The sequence below is a fragment of the Sorghum bicolor genome, chromosome 1 (genome assembly GCF_000003195.3).
Source record: "Sorghum bicolor cultivar BTx623 chromosome 1, Sorghum_bicolor_NCBIv3, whole genome shotgun sequence".
Taxonomy (NCBI): domain Eukaryota; kingdom Viridiplantae; phylum Streptophyta; class Magnoliopsida; order Poales; family Poaceae; genus Sorghum; species Sorghum bicolor.
The window spans coordinates 80,074,469-80,089,731 of NC_012870.2; the positions used below are offsets into that span (position 1 = coordinate 80,074,469).

The 15,263-nt window shown below is 45.7% G+C and overlaps 2 protein-coding genes across 2 annotated transcripts; one reads left to right on the top strand and one right to left on the bottom strand.

Moving 5' to 3' along the window:
* Positions 1-1,877, top strand: LOC8059509 (xyloglucan endotransglucosylase/hydrolase protein 31). Its single transcript, XM_002465968.2, has 3 exons — positions 1-392; positions 591-691; positions 790-1,877. Exons 1-3 carry the CDS (start codon positions 32-34, stop codon positions 1,381-1,383), a joined length of 1,056 nt encoding a protein of 351 aa, XP_002466013.2. The 5' UTR covers positions 1-31; the 3' UTR covers positions 1,384-1,877.
* On the bottom strand, positions 2,679-7,301 carry LOC8059510 (E3 ubiquitin-protein ligase RFWD3). The gene is made up of 13 exons (XM_002468629.2): positions 6,794-7,301; positions 6,095-6,173; positions 5,901-5,990; positions 5,781-5,825; positions 5,599-5,637; positions 5,429-5,482; positions 5,278-5,352; positions 4,686-4,796; positions 4,452-4,582; positions 4,309-4,348; positions 3,890-3,952; positions 3,629-3,810; positions 2,679-3,454 (listed from the first exon to the last, which is right to left on the bottom strand). Exons 1-13 carry the CDS (start codon positions 7,216-7,218, stop codon positions 2,953-2,955), a joined length of 1,836 nt encoding a protein of 611 aa, XP_002468674.1. The 5' UTR covers positions 7,219-7,301; the 3' UTR covers positions 2,679-2,952.

The following is a 15,263-nucleotide window of genomic DNA, read 5'->3' on the forward strand; positions in this document are numbered from 1 at the left end:
CTTAGCTATCCTATATATTGGCCCCCCCCACATGCAGCAGGAAGCAGCACAACGACCTCTTTGCATGCATATTGCTCTCTCTGTGTGTGTTACTGCGTGCAAATTAAAGCAGCAGCTCTTGCTCGATCGCGGGATGATGTCTGAGAGGAATCTCCTTGCACGCCGCCAGCCGCTGCCGCCCGCCATTGCCGTGGCGGTGGTGGTGGTGGCGGTGCTCGTCCATCCACGAGCGGTGGCGGTGGCGCAGGCTCAGCCTTCGCCGGGCTACTTCCCGAGCGCCACGGTGAGGTCCATGGCCTTCTCCGAGGACTACGACAACCTGTGGGGGCCGCAGCACCAGACGCTGTCGCAGGACAAGATGGCGCTCACGCTCTTGATGGACCGAACCTCAGGTCAGTACCAGCAGCAGCTTGGCACCAGTCAATGTCAATCCTAGCTAGCTACCGGCTGTGATGACGATCCATGATCGAGTCCTCTCGATCAGTCATGAAATTAATCTGAACCGTCGTCGTCGTCGTCGTCGTCGTCTGAATTGAAACCTGTAAACAAACAAACAAACTCTGATTGATGGTATACGCATCGATCGACAGGCAGCGGATTCAAGTCGAAGCGCTCGTACCGGAACGGCTACTTCGGCGTCTCCATCAAGGTGCAGCCGGGCTACACCGCCGGCGTCAACACCGCCTTCTACGTACGTCGTCGTCGATCATCAGAGATCTAGTAGTGAGAGTAGTGATATGGAAAATTAATATATGCATGCAAACAATAATAAACAATATATGCATGCAGCTGTCGAACAACGAGCTGTACCCTGGGAAGCACGACGAGATCGACATAGAGCTGCTGGGCACGGTGCCGGGGGAGCCCTACACTCTGCAGACCAACGTGTACGTGCGGGGCACCGGCGACGGCGCGCACCTGGTGGGGCGGGAGATGCGGTTCCACCTCTGGTTCGACCCGACCGCCGACTTCCACCACTACGCCATCCTGTGGAACCCCGACGAGATCGTCTTCCTCGTCGACGACGTCCCCATCAGGCGCTACGCCGCCGCCAGCACGACGTTATTCCCGGACAGGGAGATGTGGGCGTACGGCTCCATCTGGGACGCCTCCGACTGGGCCACCGACGGCGGCCGCTACAGGGCCGACTACCGCTACCAGCCCTTCCTGGCGGGCTTCCGGACGTTCAGGACCGCCGGATGCGAGGCCGCCGCGCCCGCCGCCGGGTGCCCACCCGTGCCGGCGTCCCCCGCCGGCGCTGGGCTCAGCGTGCAGCAGCGTGACGCCATGCGCTGGGCGCAGCAGAGGTCCATGGTCTACTACTACTGCCAGGATTACACAAAGGATCGCTCCTTATACCCAGAATGCTCGCTCGCTACCTAGCTAGCTAGCCTGATGATGAGTAGTGATTCATTAATTAAGATTATTAAGCACCCTGCCGTGCGTAACTAGTAGTAATTGAAGCATGCATGATCGAAGCAGCAGCTCATAGCAGATCATATAGCAGAGAGCGGCAAGGGAGGAGGCGTGCGATTGAAGCGCCGCCCTACGTATACGTAGTAGTACACTAGTACGTACGTACGGATCATCCTAAAATTGTTCACTGGTGGTTGAGGCGTGTGACTTATTTATCTTCAATTCAGAGATGCACACTAGTCTGGATCCATATATATGTAATGTATAAATAAGTCCATTATCTAAAAAGGAACATTGTTCACTCACATTACACATCGATTTTAATGCTTAGTAATATTTCTCATATAGGAGTTAGTAGCCCTAGTGTTTAGAAGCAAGGGGGTGGTTTCTTCAAAACTTTTGTACGTATCAGGGGTTATAGCTAGTCGGTTTGGTTATATATAATAAATGGCTTGGTGCTTAAAAAGGAACATGCTTGACGCGGTCATAGTCTTCTTTTATGCAGAGGTCCAAGCTCTGTCTTCCCCGGCATGCATGCAGCGCCCGAGCCAACAAGGCCCAAAAATTCGATGTGACGGAAAATCTTGAAAATTTGTGCGAACTAAACAAGGCCTATGTATCAGCTTCCAGATCCCGCGCGCATCCTGGCTACCTAGCTGGCCTCAGATCGATCCAACGACGTGAAGAGATGATCCTGGACGAGATCCAGCCAGCGTTCCAAGGAGCGAGGAGTTGATCCAGCCGGCCGGGACGGAAGGAGGAGAATTCTGGTGAATTAAGGGAAATTCTCGGAGCCAAAGCTTGAGAAAGCATGCATGCATTTTCCTGCCCCTGCCCCTGCCCCTGCCCCTCGGCCGGGCCACTGACCTTCCATTGCAAGCTCGCAGCCATGGACTGGAGGCAGGCTCTGCATCGTCGTCGTCGTCTCATCATGGTCGGTCCAGCCAGCCCCTGGCTACCACCGGAACCAAGGCAAACAATCACGATCGAGGCCCCTGGTCCCTGCCCTCTAGCGGCCGCCGCTCATCATCATATTCATATCAATCAATGCACTAGCTAAGCTAGCTTTGTACTAATTCATTTCCTTTCCACATTGTAATTATATCAACATGCTATAATGCGCGTCAGTGTGTCTCCTTTCCTTGTTCAACGGTTTGAGACGCCCGTCAGTGACACAAAAAGCCAGCAGCACCATGCATTCAGCTATGATTTCATTTCCTCGTCTAAAATCACTTGCCATCGCCACAGAATTTCATCACAGCTTTTGATCGAACCTCACAAATTTTAACACTGATAGCATCATCTTTCATAATTAAACAGCTGAGTCCACACACATTCACAGCGAGCCAAACTAGCCTTCCGGTCCTCTCAGCTGCCCCGTATGTACACATCAAAAGACTTTCTTCTGCACTACAAACTAGCACGTCCTATGGATGTTATGTTACCTAGCAATTAGCTGAGCTACCAAAAGTAAAAACCAAAAATAGGCCAGCTAGATGCTATCATGCTATGCTCCCTGAAGGGTTACCTAATTAATTAATTAACTCTAAAGACCTGCAGCTTCTCCTCGCTTAAGCAACCAAGGTATTTCCTTCCATCTGGACTTTCAGTTTCAGCATACCTTAAATCAAGGATGGGCTCCCGATGGGTGCAGAGATCAGCATGGGTCTGAAACGAAGGCAGCTGCCATGTCCGTACCCCACGCAGTGACTCGTCCCCATATGCAAAGAGTTGCTGGTTGTCTCCGTAAGGTATGATTGCCGATTTCGACATGCGTGACTCGCTCACATTGGCATAGCATGCTATGCCTTCAGTGAAGGATGTGTTATCCCTCCTCCGGATTAGGGCGTGGTACCCTGGTTTCCCTGAGCCAGACCGCATAGGCGTTTGTGATAGATAAACTTGAGATGCGGCAACTTCATCTCCTGACGGATTAACTTTGGGCCGGAAGGAAGCCACCATAAGGTCACATGATGGAGCAGCACATGCAAGAGAAATGCATACACGCTGATCCCCCATCTCAGTTAGCAAATGTGGCCTGAAAGATAACACACACAAGTACAGAACAAACATCAGAACCACAAACACCTATACTCAGAATCTCAACAAATTTTCATGGATCTGAAAAACAAAAATGCAGTTCTAGAAAAAAAAAAAATCATCATTAAGAAATGCATAGTACTGTGTTGTCAAACTTTACTGCATCAAATACCTGCTTTGATTGTTATCGGCATCCCACATACAAGGACCTATAGCAGAGGCTGAAAGAACCTTCCTGGAACCACCATTATCAATGACAGAGTGGAGGGTATGAACCGGATTTGTAGATAGCCCCACCATAGAATGCATGGGTCTTGCAGTTTGACGGATATCATATACCAAAACCATGCCATTCTGCATAGATCAACAAACTAATTCATATAACATAGCAAGCACATCAATAAAGCTTCAGATGAGATAATGAAGGATTAACCTGCAATCCAGCATAAATATGATGTGAACCAGATGGACCTACTGCACATGACCAACCAGGAGCCTGCACGGTATCATTGTAGAGATATCATAAAATTAGATACAACATCTGTATATCTTGTCACCTAATTTGCCTATTCAAAGTTTCATCTAGTGGTGGGAAAAAGTCAAATATCCGGAAAAAAACTATTGTAGATCTTTAATTTTAAAGCAAATCAAAGATGGTAGGGAAGGTCCCAACAAACATACTACCATATGCTTATTCTGTTGTAGATTTTACAGGTCACATGAGTCAAACTTTTTAGGCGGTATGCTTGCTCATTTATTGTACAAAACATTTTTTACAAGGGCCTTCTTGGAACAATAAAATGTTACAATACCATCAGGTCCAAGTGTTTAGAAGCAAGTTCAGATAATTACCGGCAAATCCCAATTAAGAGTAATGCTGTCAGTTGTCATGCTGGTTCCAAAATACATGATTGGGAAGTGTTAGAAAGAACTATGGTGAAACACAGTATCAGGCAATTAAGGGAAAACAGTACTTCCACAAACTCAGCACAAACCTGAAAAGTGATAGCTTCTTTCCTAGTGACGTCAAAATAGCAGAGCCACCTGGCAGGATACACATATCCCTAACAGCTTTGGTATCGGGAGGAAGATGGATTTTGCGTACTTCATGGTTGGACATGTTAATCTATTGGAAATAAAAAAACAATACAGTGAATAATGTAAATCTAAAGGTGACAGCAATAAGCACGACAGTTCATCTGGTACTGCAGAAACTTTAAATTGTATACCTTGGTAAGAACATACTCAGCACCTATAGCAGTTGCCCTTCCAGAAACAAGTATTTTTTTGTTACATGCATCTATGCTGATGACTCGAGCTCCATCCACAGGTAATTCATTCTGCAAAAACATTTTTGACATTTGAAACAATGTCATCAATTAAATTTGGGATGAAAAGAGGAAATATTTACTGCAATGGAATCAAACAATTATATTTCCTTTTTTTTCTGGGTAGGTTGGGTGCGGATGGGGGTGGGCCGGTGGGGGTTCAAACAAACGAATAATCCCAGATGCCCTGGCTCTATAAACCCATGAAATCTCCTACTTAACTTTATTTACCAATTTGCCATAGTTGCATCAAGGTACACATAATTACTCTCTAATAAAGCCATGAAGTCAAACTTCATAAATAGTCAAATACGAGTATGAGATATGACAATGTCAGAGCGAAATATTCCATTGGAAATGTGATGGGAAAGAAATTAAATTCCTATATGCTGAGTAAACGTGGGCAAATGGGCACAAAAATAACACATATGCTATTATGAAGCAACTAAAATATTGAAAGAAAATCTAAAGCTGGTGTTTTATGAATAGTTACCTGTAAGCTAAAACTTATTGTGGCTGGGATAGATGGCTCCAGATTTGCAGCTTCATATGGGTGCTGAGCCACCTTCTGTATAGAGGAGCAAAAGAATATTTAAGGAAAATACCTTACAATGATTAATCACTGAAAACTTAACTGCCATTACCTGTCTCTTTGAGCTAACACCATAATTTATTCCCTGCTCCATATCATTCTGCCTCTGCAAGAGCAAGGCAGTGCCACAGTTAAATGACAGCACGAAGTTCTAGTTGAAGTGACAACCAGCATCTTGTAATGTGAACAGAGAAACAAGCAGCCAAAGGTGGCTAGACAAACCTTGGTCATCTCCTCAAACATTTTATCATGGCGCACAACCTTTAGGCAAGAAAACACACAGGTTAAAAAATATATAAATACTAGAAGCACACAAAATATTTATTTTTGGTACACTTCTGTTGCTGAGGAGTGTACAGCTAGAAGCTAAAGGACCACATAGATGCATCAATGAGATTAATTACCTTCCTTTTCAGAGAACTAATTTCCTCTCTTAAATATGAGATTTTCTGCAGAGTTGAAACCAGCTTTAGCTCACAACCAATAAGGTTTGCCGACAAAAAAGGTAAAATAACCAATCTAACCTTCTCAATTTCACTATTAGGAATGGCAACCTCTTGTGCATAGAGATTGATGATGTCCTTATGTTTAAACCTTTTGGCACACTGAGGGCACTGAAATATTAGAAGAAAGGGGAAACTTCAAATCATGGAGAATGATCTCTCTCGGACACAAAACCATGACCAAAGTAATTAGATTAGTCCTCTGGCAAACACACCTTCGCACTTCGGTTCCCATGCTGGGTTAACCACTTCTCTAGGCAAGATCTCCCATAGACATGCCCACATGGGATGCAACTGCAGAGAATGTCACAAAGTTAGGCGTTTCAGGTGGTACCATTGAGCATATATTCAAGACAGGATTAGATTGTCCTATATGAAATAACAACTGAAGTTGAAGCAAGTACTCCCACTTTCCAAGTTTTAAGTCGTTTTAGACTGTCCTAACTCAAAATTCTCTAGATTTGACCATGTTTATAGGAAAACGCACAAACATCTACAGTATCAAACTGGATTCATCAGATACACCATGAAATGAATGTTGATAATACATTTACTTGATATTGTAAATGTCTATATATATTACAAACTTAGTCAAATTTAGACAAGTTTGACTTAGGATTAGGAAAAAGCTGAAAACGAGTATCATTTTGGAATGGATGGAGTATATGAGCAATAAGAGAAATTTTTAAATGCAACACTACATTCTCTGTGAACATTCAGTTGTCTTGCTAGTAGAAATTGAACAATGAAAAACCACAGAAGGCCTAGCCGTTTCTATCCATGTTCCGAGGATCAATCTTAATGAGCTACGGCTTGCCATTCATCTGAATTTTACTCACATCAGAAGTCAGTCCCGAGAGATATCTCCACAAACAAGAAACAACAACAGAGCGAAAGGTGCATTGATCACCCACCTGATGCGATGTGGTCCTTGAGAGGTCCACAGGTCCATACAGACGGGGCAGGTGGACGTGTTGGCCCTCTCCACCGCTGCGCCGGCGCCGGCAGCCGCCGACACCCCGGAAACCCTAGCTCGTGGGGGTGGCTCGCAATCGCCCGCGACCAACTGTACCCCCTCCCGCTCCTCCTCCTCCTCCTCCTCCTCCTCTTCGTCTTCTTCATCCTCTTCCTCTTCTTCATCCTCTTCCTCTTCCTCGTCGGCGCTGGATCCTTCGGCGCCGCCATCCCCTCCGTCCTCCTCCGCCACCGGTCCTCCCCGGATGGCCACCACCGGTCTGGCCGACTGGAATCTTGCCCGCATGGCCATCTCTTCGTACACCCGGTCGTTGTACGCGTCGATGTCGTAGCGATCCTCCTCGATCACGTAGCGCGACGGCATGACGGCGAGATCTTTTTTTTTCTTCTTTTGGGATGGTTTGGCGAACCGCGAGGGCGCGTCGGGGTTTGGGAATCGGGGGGGACACGGACACCACACCGGCGGGGAAGGCGAGAAGGTGCCCGAAACCGAGACGCCATGGGCCTACTCCCAGAACTGATGGGCCTCACTTCCGTGAGTCTTTCGGGCCCACTGAGCCTTTCGTCCTTGAATTGTCAAATTTCACCGGTCCAACCTTTTCCTTTTTTTTTTGCCTTGTTTACTTCTAAAAAATTTGTAAAATAGAAATAGTAGAACTTTTGTTTGTATTTAACAAATATTATTCAATTATGAACTAACTAGGCTCAAAAGATTCGTCTCGCAAATTATAGATAACTATGTAATTAGTTTTTTTTTATCTGTATTTAGTGCTTAATGCATGTGCCGCAAGATTCGATGTGACGAGAAATGTGAAAATTTTTGTAAAATACTAAACAACGCCTTTGCTTTGTTTGTTCGACAAGACTGCCAAACTGTATTGCATCCATCGCCAAAAATAACACAGAGTTTTCTAGGAGCCAAAAGTTTTAAGTTTAACCAAATCTTTAAAAACCTACGTTTAATATTCAAACACGTGAAAAGAAAAAGGAGAAAACTGGATGTCGAAACACACATGATCGAGATTAATCAAACACGTGGCTTCCATTCCATTTGCGGAGACAGCATTACTGAAGTGATAGTAGCTAGTAGTGTGAATAAGTGTGTAAATGTGTTCATAACGTAATTACACAATGAATTGATATATGCATGGGGGAGCATATATTTTGTTCATAATACAACCGACTAACAGAATAAGCCAAAGTGAGTGAGATTACTAAGTAGATCATCCAACCATGCAGCACTCAAGAAACTCAACCAGATGATCTATGATCAATTCGTTTTTTATTGACTTCCAAGACAATTTTGATTGAACCAACAATACTTCCTCCATACCCATAAAACAAGTCGTTTTGGATAAGGTTTGAGTCAAATATTGGGAACATAAATTATAAATAACTTTTAAGTTATTGAATTTGAAAATTTAAAAAATCATATTAATATATTTGTCTTGAAAAATACTTTCATAAAAATATACATATACCACTTTTTGATAAATATTTTTATAAAAATAAGGAGTTAAAGTTAGGCTTTAGAGATCGTGTCATTGCCTTAAACGATTTGCTTTTTGGGTATGGAGGGAGTACATCTATATGTGTGGTTGGTCCTTTTCGCCCCTTGTGCATTACAAAATTTTGAGTTTTGAACTCACATTTTTCCCATTATTATTTTTGTAGATTTCAAGCATCTAATATTGATTCATCTTTGGAGATACATGAAAATGATGACCGACTGACCGAGGCAGGCTAGCTGAAAGAGCTACTTCCTGAATAATGAGCCAAAGAGAGAGATGGCTTGGGTCAAGGCATGCGGGGCCAAGGTGGCGACGGCCCTAGGAGAGGCACCGGTCAACTCTAGGTATGGACTGGGCAGCACAAGATGGGGCGCAGCGCTACGCAGGATGGGGTATGCGGCGCCACACGGAACAAGCTGCTCTTGAGGAAGAGAAGAAGAAGATATTGGGCAGGAGTTCCGCATGGACAAGACACACCAAATGGATAAGACTTGGTGAGAGAGGTGAGCGGTGGGCTGCTAAGAGCAAGTATTATAATATAACCAGCTGCTGGCTGTAAGATTTATTTACAGCTTTTTTTCAGCCCACTCATATAATGGTTAGCTCATCACTATTAATACATGGCCTACTTGTCTGTCTCACAGACTTTCTTGGTTTTTGTGTCTGAGCCGGCTGTAAGCTTACAGCCCGCTTTTACTCTCTCTCCTCTTCTCTCTTCTCCACCTCAGCATTTAGCTGGCTTACAGCCTATAATAGATTAGATTTCATGAGGGAGGTGAGTGGTGGGCTGGTTAGTGGGATATGGGCCTACGGTTTGATGTGTCCGGACATCAAGTAAGTAGCATTACCGTAAAAAAAGGAAATAAGGAACAGGACAGGACACGGGGGGCAGGGAAGAAACTGAAACACGATGGGCCTATTTGCACAACCAATGCACCTACCTGTTGTGGGTCTTTTGGGTCCATTGGGCTTTGGATTGTCGAATTTCACCGTCGAACCTCTTTTTTCTTACTTTGCTTGTTTGAGAGAATACAGTAGAACTTGTACTGCATCCGTCACCATAAGAACGAGAGTTTTTTTAAGAGCCAGGTCACTCTCGGCAGCAAAGCCTTTGCTAGAGAGGAGGTCGACGACACAGTGACAAAGCGTCTGCTAACGAACCAAACAACAACAAAGCATCCGTCGCGGAAGAAACAATAGCAGCAAAGCATCCGCTATGAAATCCAATGACAACAAACCGGGCAAGGTTAAGAGCCATATATAGGACAGATCAATGCGAGTTGAAATGGGGCACAACAAGCACAGTGAGGGACTCCTCAAGGAACCGACGACAGAAACAAGACCGACTCTTCAGCGACGCCTTTAGAAAAGAGAGGACATCAATAGAAAAGACTATGGAGGTGTCGTTGCTGGCCTTAGAGACATCTAAGGCAAGGCTTTCGCCCAGAATATATACGAGGGTTGTTTTCAAAAAAAAGAATATATACGAGGGCTTGGAGAACGACACCTCGAGGCACATGCACTTATATATGGCCAACGGGCCGGTCCGGTCCGATCCGTGGCCCGACCGGGCTAGTTCGGTCCGGTCCGACACCGGGCCTCCTCGGGCCACCGGGCCAACCGGACCGGGCCACCACGGGTCACGGACTGGGGGCGCGGTCCATGGCCCGGTCCGCGGACTATTTTGCCGGACCGGGCCGCCCGTTGAGTCCGTTGCCTCGGGCCGGTCCGTAGCCCGTCTACAATGATCACAGTTCACATTTCAAATTCAAATACACATTTCACATAAATCATCACAGAATGAATATTGATGATCAAAAGGAGAGCTGTTATGTGCAATGCTGCCTCATTAAGAACCTTTCTAGGTAAAACTCACCCTTGTGAGAAACCTTAGAAAGAAAAAAAGAGTACAGCCAGCTCTCAAATAGTTTAGGTTCAAGTCTTTCTTACAAAAGCCAACTCAGTGGCTAGTTTCAGTTTCTCACTTACAACATACAACATAGAACATACTTATAAGTCATACTACCACCAGTACACCGCGGGCCGCTACCGGGCCAGGCCTTTTCACCGGGCCGGGCCGGTACCGGGCGACGGACTGAGGCAGCGGCCCATGGCCCGATCCGCCTCCCGGGCCGGGCCGCCCGTAGCCCGGTGACACCGGACCGGGCCGTAATTCGGACCGGGCCAAATTCACGGGCCGCGGACCGGGCCGCCGGCAGACGGGCCAAATGGCCAACTATACATGCACTAGATACCAAGCTTTCATCGAGTGCATGTGCATGTAGATGCAGTCACACGCACGGGGCCACGGCTACGATCCTCCTCCATCTCCGAGCCGGCCCAAGCTTCGTTTCTCCACAAAAAAATCGGAAAGCAGCCTCTGCCTCTCTTTTTTTATGTGTGTTTGTCTTTGCTTTGTTTGATTCTTAAATTTGACAAGAGACTGTGAAACTTTTCTACTCCTCCGTCGCAAAAATAATGCAAATCAGAGTTTTCTATGAGTTAAATGTATAGTTTTAAGTTTAAGCAAATCTTCATAAAAGAATAATAACACGGGAGAAAAAGAGGAGAAAAGTGGATATACGTGATGAACAAATAACACGCGCGGGGCTTCCGATGCATTCCATTACCGATGGAACTAAGGCCATTCTCAATGGGAGTTTCATGATACAGTTTCCAACGCATCAATATTTTGGAAACAGTGCATAGGAGTTTCATGGGGATGAAACTCTCTCTACTCTCATGAAACTATTATCATCTCTCTTCATTAACATAGCGCCACATCAGCATATTTAATGTGCATGAAACTCTAATGAAACTCCATTGAGACTGGCCTAATAGCTAGGTAACACAGTTTAATTAATACTACGTACAATAATGCATGGGGAACCAATAACCATATACATCAGTATATAATTTGTTCACATATACTACGACGACTGACGAGTGACAGTGACAGAGTGATGAGCTGAGCGAGGGTTCCGTGAGATTATTCATGAGGCTAATTAAAAAGCATCCAATCCAACAACGCAGCACCCAGCAGTACATACGTAGTAGCATGCATGTAGCTAGTAGCAGATTAGCAGTAGCAGGCAAGTTATTACTGTAGGTACTAGTATCTCATTTGAAGACGTAGTGACGGCGACGGCGACACTGCTTTCAGTGGTGGAGAGATGAGTACTGGACGAGGAGAAAGACGACGAAACAGCAGAGGACGACGAAGGCGAACAGTAAGCAGCCGTAGCTGCAGTAGCAGAAGATATCCGCCACATGCTCAACCACCTTGGCCAACTCCTCCAGATCCTCCGCCGCCGCCGCATGGTTGCTGCGAGCGCGATCGAGCCTCGGCCGCGTTGCTGCTCCTCTCCCAAGCCGCCGCCGCGGCTCTCAAGGCCACCGCCGTGGCTTTCAAGGCCGCTTTGGTGGCTTCACGCCATGCCGCCGCGGCCTGCCTGTCGTCGTCGTCGTTGTCTCCTTGCTGCTCCTCTTCTTCTTCTTCTTCTTCTTCATCAGTTGGAACAGTAGCTCCATATTCGCGCGACGATCGTCTACACACATATACGCGCGCACGCTAGCTCCATATTAGTATCAGCTGAGTTGAGATCCATTATATATCCTCCCGATCCATCAGCTACGTACAATAACACCACACACACACACCGTGTACCTGCTCTTGCTCCTCCACGGCCACAGCCAAGTCGTTGACGTCCTCCTCACCGTCGCCGGTGCGCCCCTGCTCCTTCATCTCCATCCGGCAGGGACAGGGTCGGTATTATTGTTTCTGAAGATGGAGGTGATTTGTGAGGAGGAGAGAGGCGCGTGCAGTGGGAGGATTCTAGTCGATGGCTAGGATATATGCATGTATAGTAAGAGCTAGCCTCGCTCAGTTCCTTCGAAATTTAAAGGCCGGCCGGGTGCGTAGTAGGTAGGGTAGTAGCTAGCAGCTCTGCAGGTTGAGACTAGTCGTAGCTTGAGAGCATTGCATGACGACCATGCATGCTTGTACTGCCAAAAGCTAGATAGTAAGTTTTTTCTAAGAGCGTTGCGTATCATTATATTAAGAAACTAAAAGTTTTAACAAAATACAAGAGTAACCATTACCAACCCGATCGAAACCACGAAGGAGCTACATTTTGAATATAACAACCCTGGGATCATGGTCAAAGGCCGGAGAGCTCGGTCATCGGACATCCCCTGCAAGCTGGGAATAGCTGCCTCAACGTCTGTAACCGAAAAGTCACCCTTAAAGTAGGAGTTGTACGAATGCTTGGCCGCAGAGGATGGTGACGCTGAAGGTTCCAAGAATCACATCTTCTTCATGAGTAGCACTCCACCGCGCTTGGACGTCGGGATGTAATCCATCTGCCGAGCGGCAATTCGCCTGCTCCTAAGGGGCAAGGTTCGCTTGGGCGGCAACTTCCGCTTGGGAGGAGAGCTGATGAGGGGTGGCTGCCTCACCACCATGACCTCCGTGGTGAACCTGGCCGGCCGCGCCATGGCCTCCCTAGGAGAAGGCAAGTCATCCGTCGTCGGTGCCACAACACCCGTCATCATATAGGTGCGCCATGTACATGCGACGACAGGGGTGACTCCGCTGTGCCCAGAGGGGTTGTCAATGTAGAATCCCACAACAACACTTGACCCTTCAGATACAGGCAGTCTGGAGCCCGTGCGGTCGCTAGTCGGGTCGCGGCAAGCAGGGGGTCGAGCTTGTCCATCATCGGGTCGACCAAGACGAGCCGAGCAGAGAGATCTGCACACTCACACAACATTGCCTTCACCAATGGGTCAGGCTTGAGGAAGTAGCACGCGATAATTGAAGCAGTGGCTTCGGTGAAGTCGGCAGATTCGTCCATGGTGGTGTCCATAACCGGCTTGCCACCGCGGCGCCTCCGTCGTCTCTGGCGAGGACTAATGCTGTTGGCGCCCTCCACAACCCCCATCGCGGACCCATCTGCGGTCGATGAGCCGCTGAGGGGTGCGTGCGGGGAGGGCGGTGGGTTGTCAGTGCGTGAGGGGCGAGGCTGGCCCATGCTAGCCGATGCCGCCTTGGACCAACAGCAATGTCTAGTGAGGTGGCCGAGGCCACGACAACACAAACAACAGCGAGGTAACTGGCAGCTAGCTAGTAAGGGCTTGTTTAAATGTGAAATTTTTTTGGATTTTGTTACTGTAGCACTTTCATTTGTATTTAATTAGTAATTAGTGTCTAATCATTGACTAATTAAGCTCAAAAGATTTGTCTCGTGATTTAGGCAAATTGTGTAATTAGTTTTTGTTTTCGTTTATATTTAGTGTTTTATACATACGTTTAAAGATTTGATGTGATGACAAATTTTGAAAAGTTTTTGGGTTATGGGAGAAACTAAGCCTAAGTCCATATATGATCACCGTCTACCACGTATGTATACGTACGCATACCTGCTGCTAGCAGGTAGGTTGTACTAGTAGACTAGTAGTACGTTGTAGGCAGGCACGACGCATGTGCAGCATGCAGTAGCTAGACCTTGTTTACTTCTAAAAATTTTTAAAAAATGTGAATAGTAGCACTTTCGTTTGTATTTGACAAATATTGTCTAATTATAGATTAACTAGGTTTAAAAGATTCTTCTCGTTAATTCCGACCAAACTGTGTAATTAGTTTTTATTTTCATCTATATTTAATACTCCATGCATATGTCTAAAGATTTAATGTGATAGGAAATCTGAAAAGTTTTGCAAAATTTTTGGGAACTAAACAAGGCCCTAGTTTGAAAGCTAGCTAAGACGGATCGAGCAGACTGCTGTGCTGGACACGACGTCGGGGCAAATTAAAGGTGAGCTTAGCATAGAAAGGTGCAAGGAACAAGGGCCTGCCTGCCCCGGCCGGGATGAGCATGAGCTCGCATGCATGTTGTCCAGTCACAGTCACAGTGCCACACGAGAGACGAGAGGGCATGGCAGATGCCTGTGCCACCACGCCACATGCATCATTCCATTCATCTCGTACTATCTAACAGCCCAAAAATCAAAAAGTTTTCAAGATTCTCCATTACATCGAATCTTGCGGCACATGCATGGAGCACTAAATATAAACAAAAATAAAAAAACTAATTACAAAGTTTACCTGTAAATTACGAGATGAATCTTTTAAGCCTAGTTACTTTATAATTAGATAATGTTTGTCAAATAAAAAACGAAAGTGCTACAGTTCCGAAAACCAAAAAATTTTCGAAACTAAACAAGACCTAAGTAGGTAACTGAGACGATATATACGAGAATGTGCAATACTAAATGCAATGGGCAATGCAAGCTGTCCACGGATTAATTAGCAGGGCCATGCATGCATCGTCCGTCCGTTCCAAGTCCAGCAATATATTATATAACTCATTATTATTCCCATCTCGAACTAGACAGCTGACAGAGGCCTTGTTCAGTTCGCAAAAACTTATGAAAAAGGCACTGTAGCATTTTCGTTTTTATTTGATAAACATTGTCCAATTATAGAGTAACTAGGCTCAAAAGATTCATCTCGCGGTTTACAGATAAACTGTGCAAATAGTTTTTGTTTTCATGTATATTTAATACTCCATACATTCACCGTAAGATTCGATGTGATGGGGAATCTTGAAAATTTTTGGCAACTAAACAAGGCCAGAGATGAAAAGGGAGGCAGAGGCTAGCGCTCCGGTCCGGTCGTTTTCATCTCAGGCCTGTTTGTTCCCAACTCAAAATATTTTCAACGTCGAATCTTTGCACACATGATTATACAATTTAGTTTAGAAAGCATGAGACAAATCTTTTAAGTCTACATAGTCCATAATTAGTCTTAAGTATTACAGTAAGCTACATATGCTAATGATAAATTAATTAGGTTTAATAAATTTGTTTAATAGTTTATAAGCAAATTATATAATTA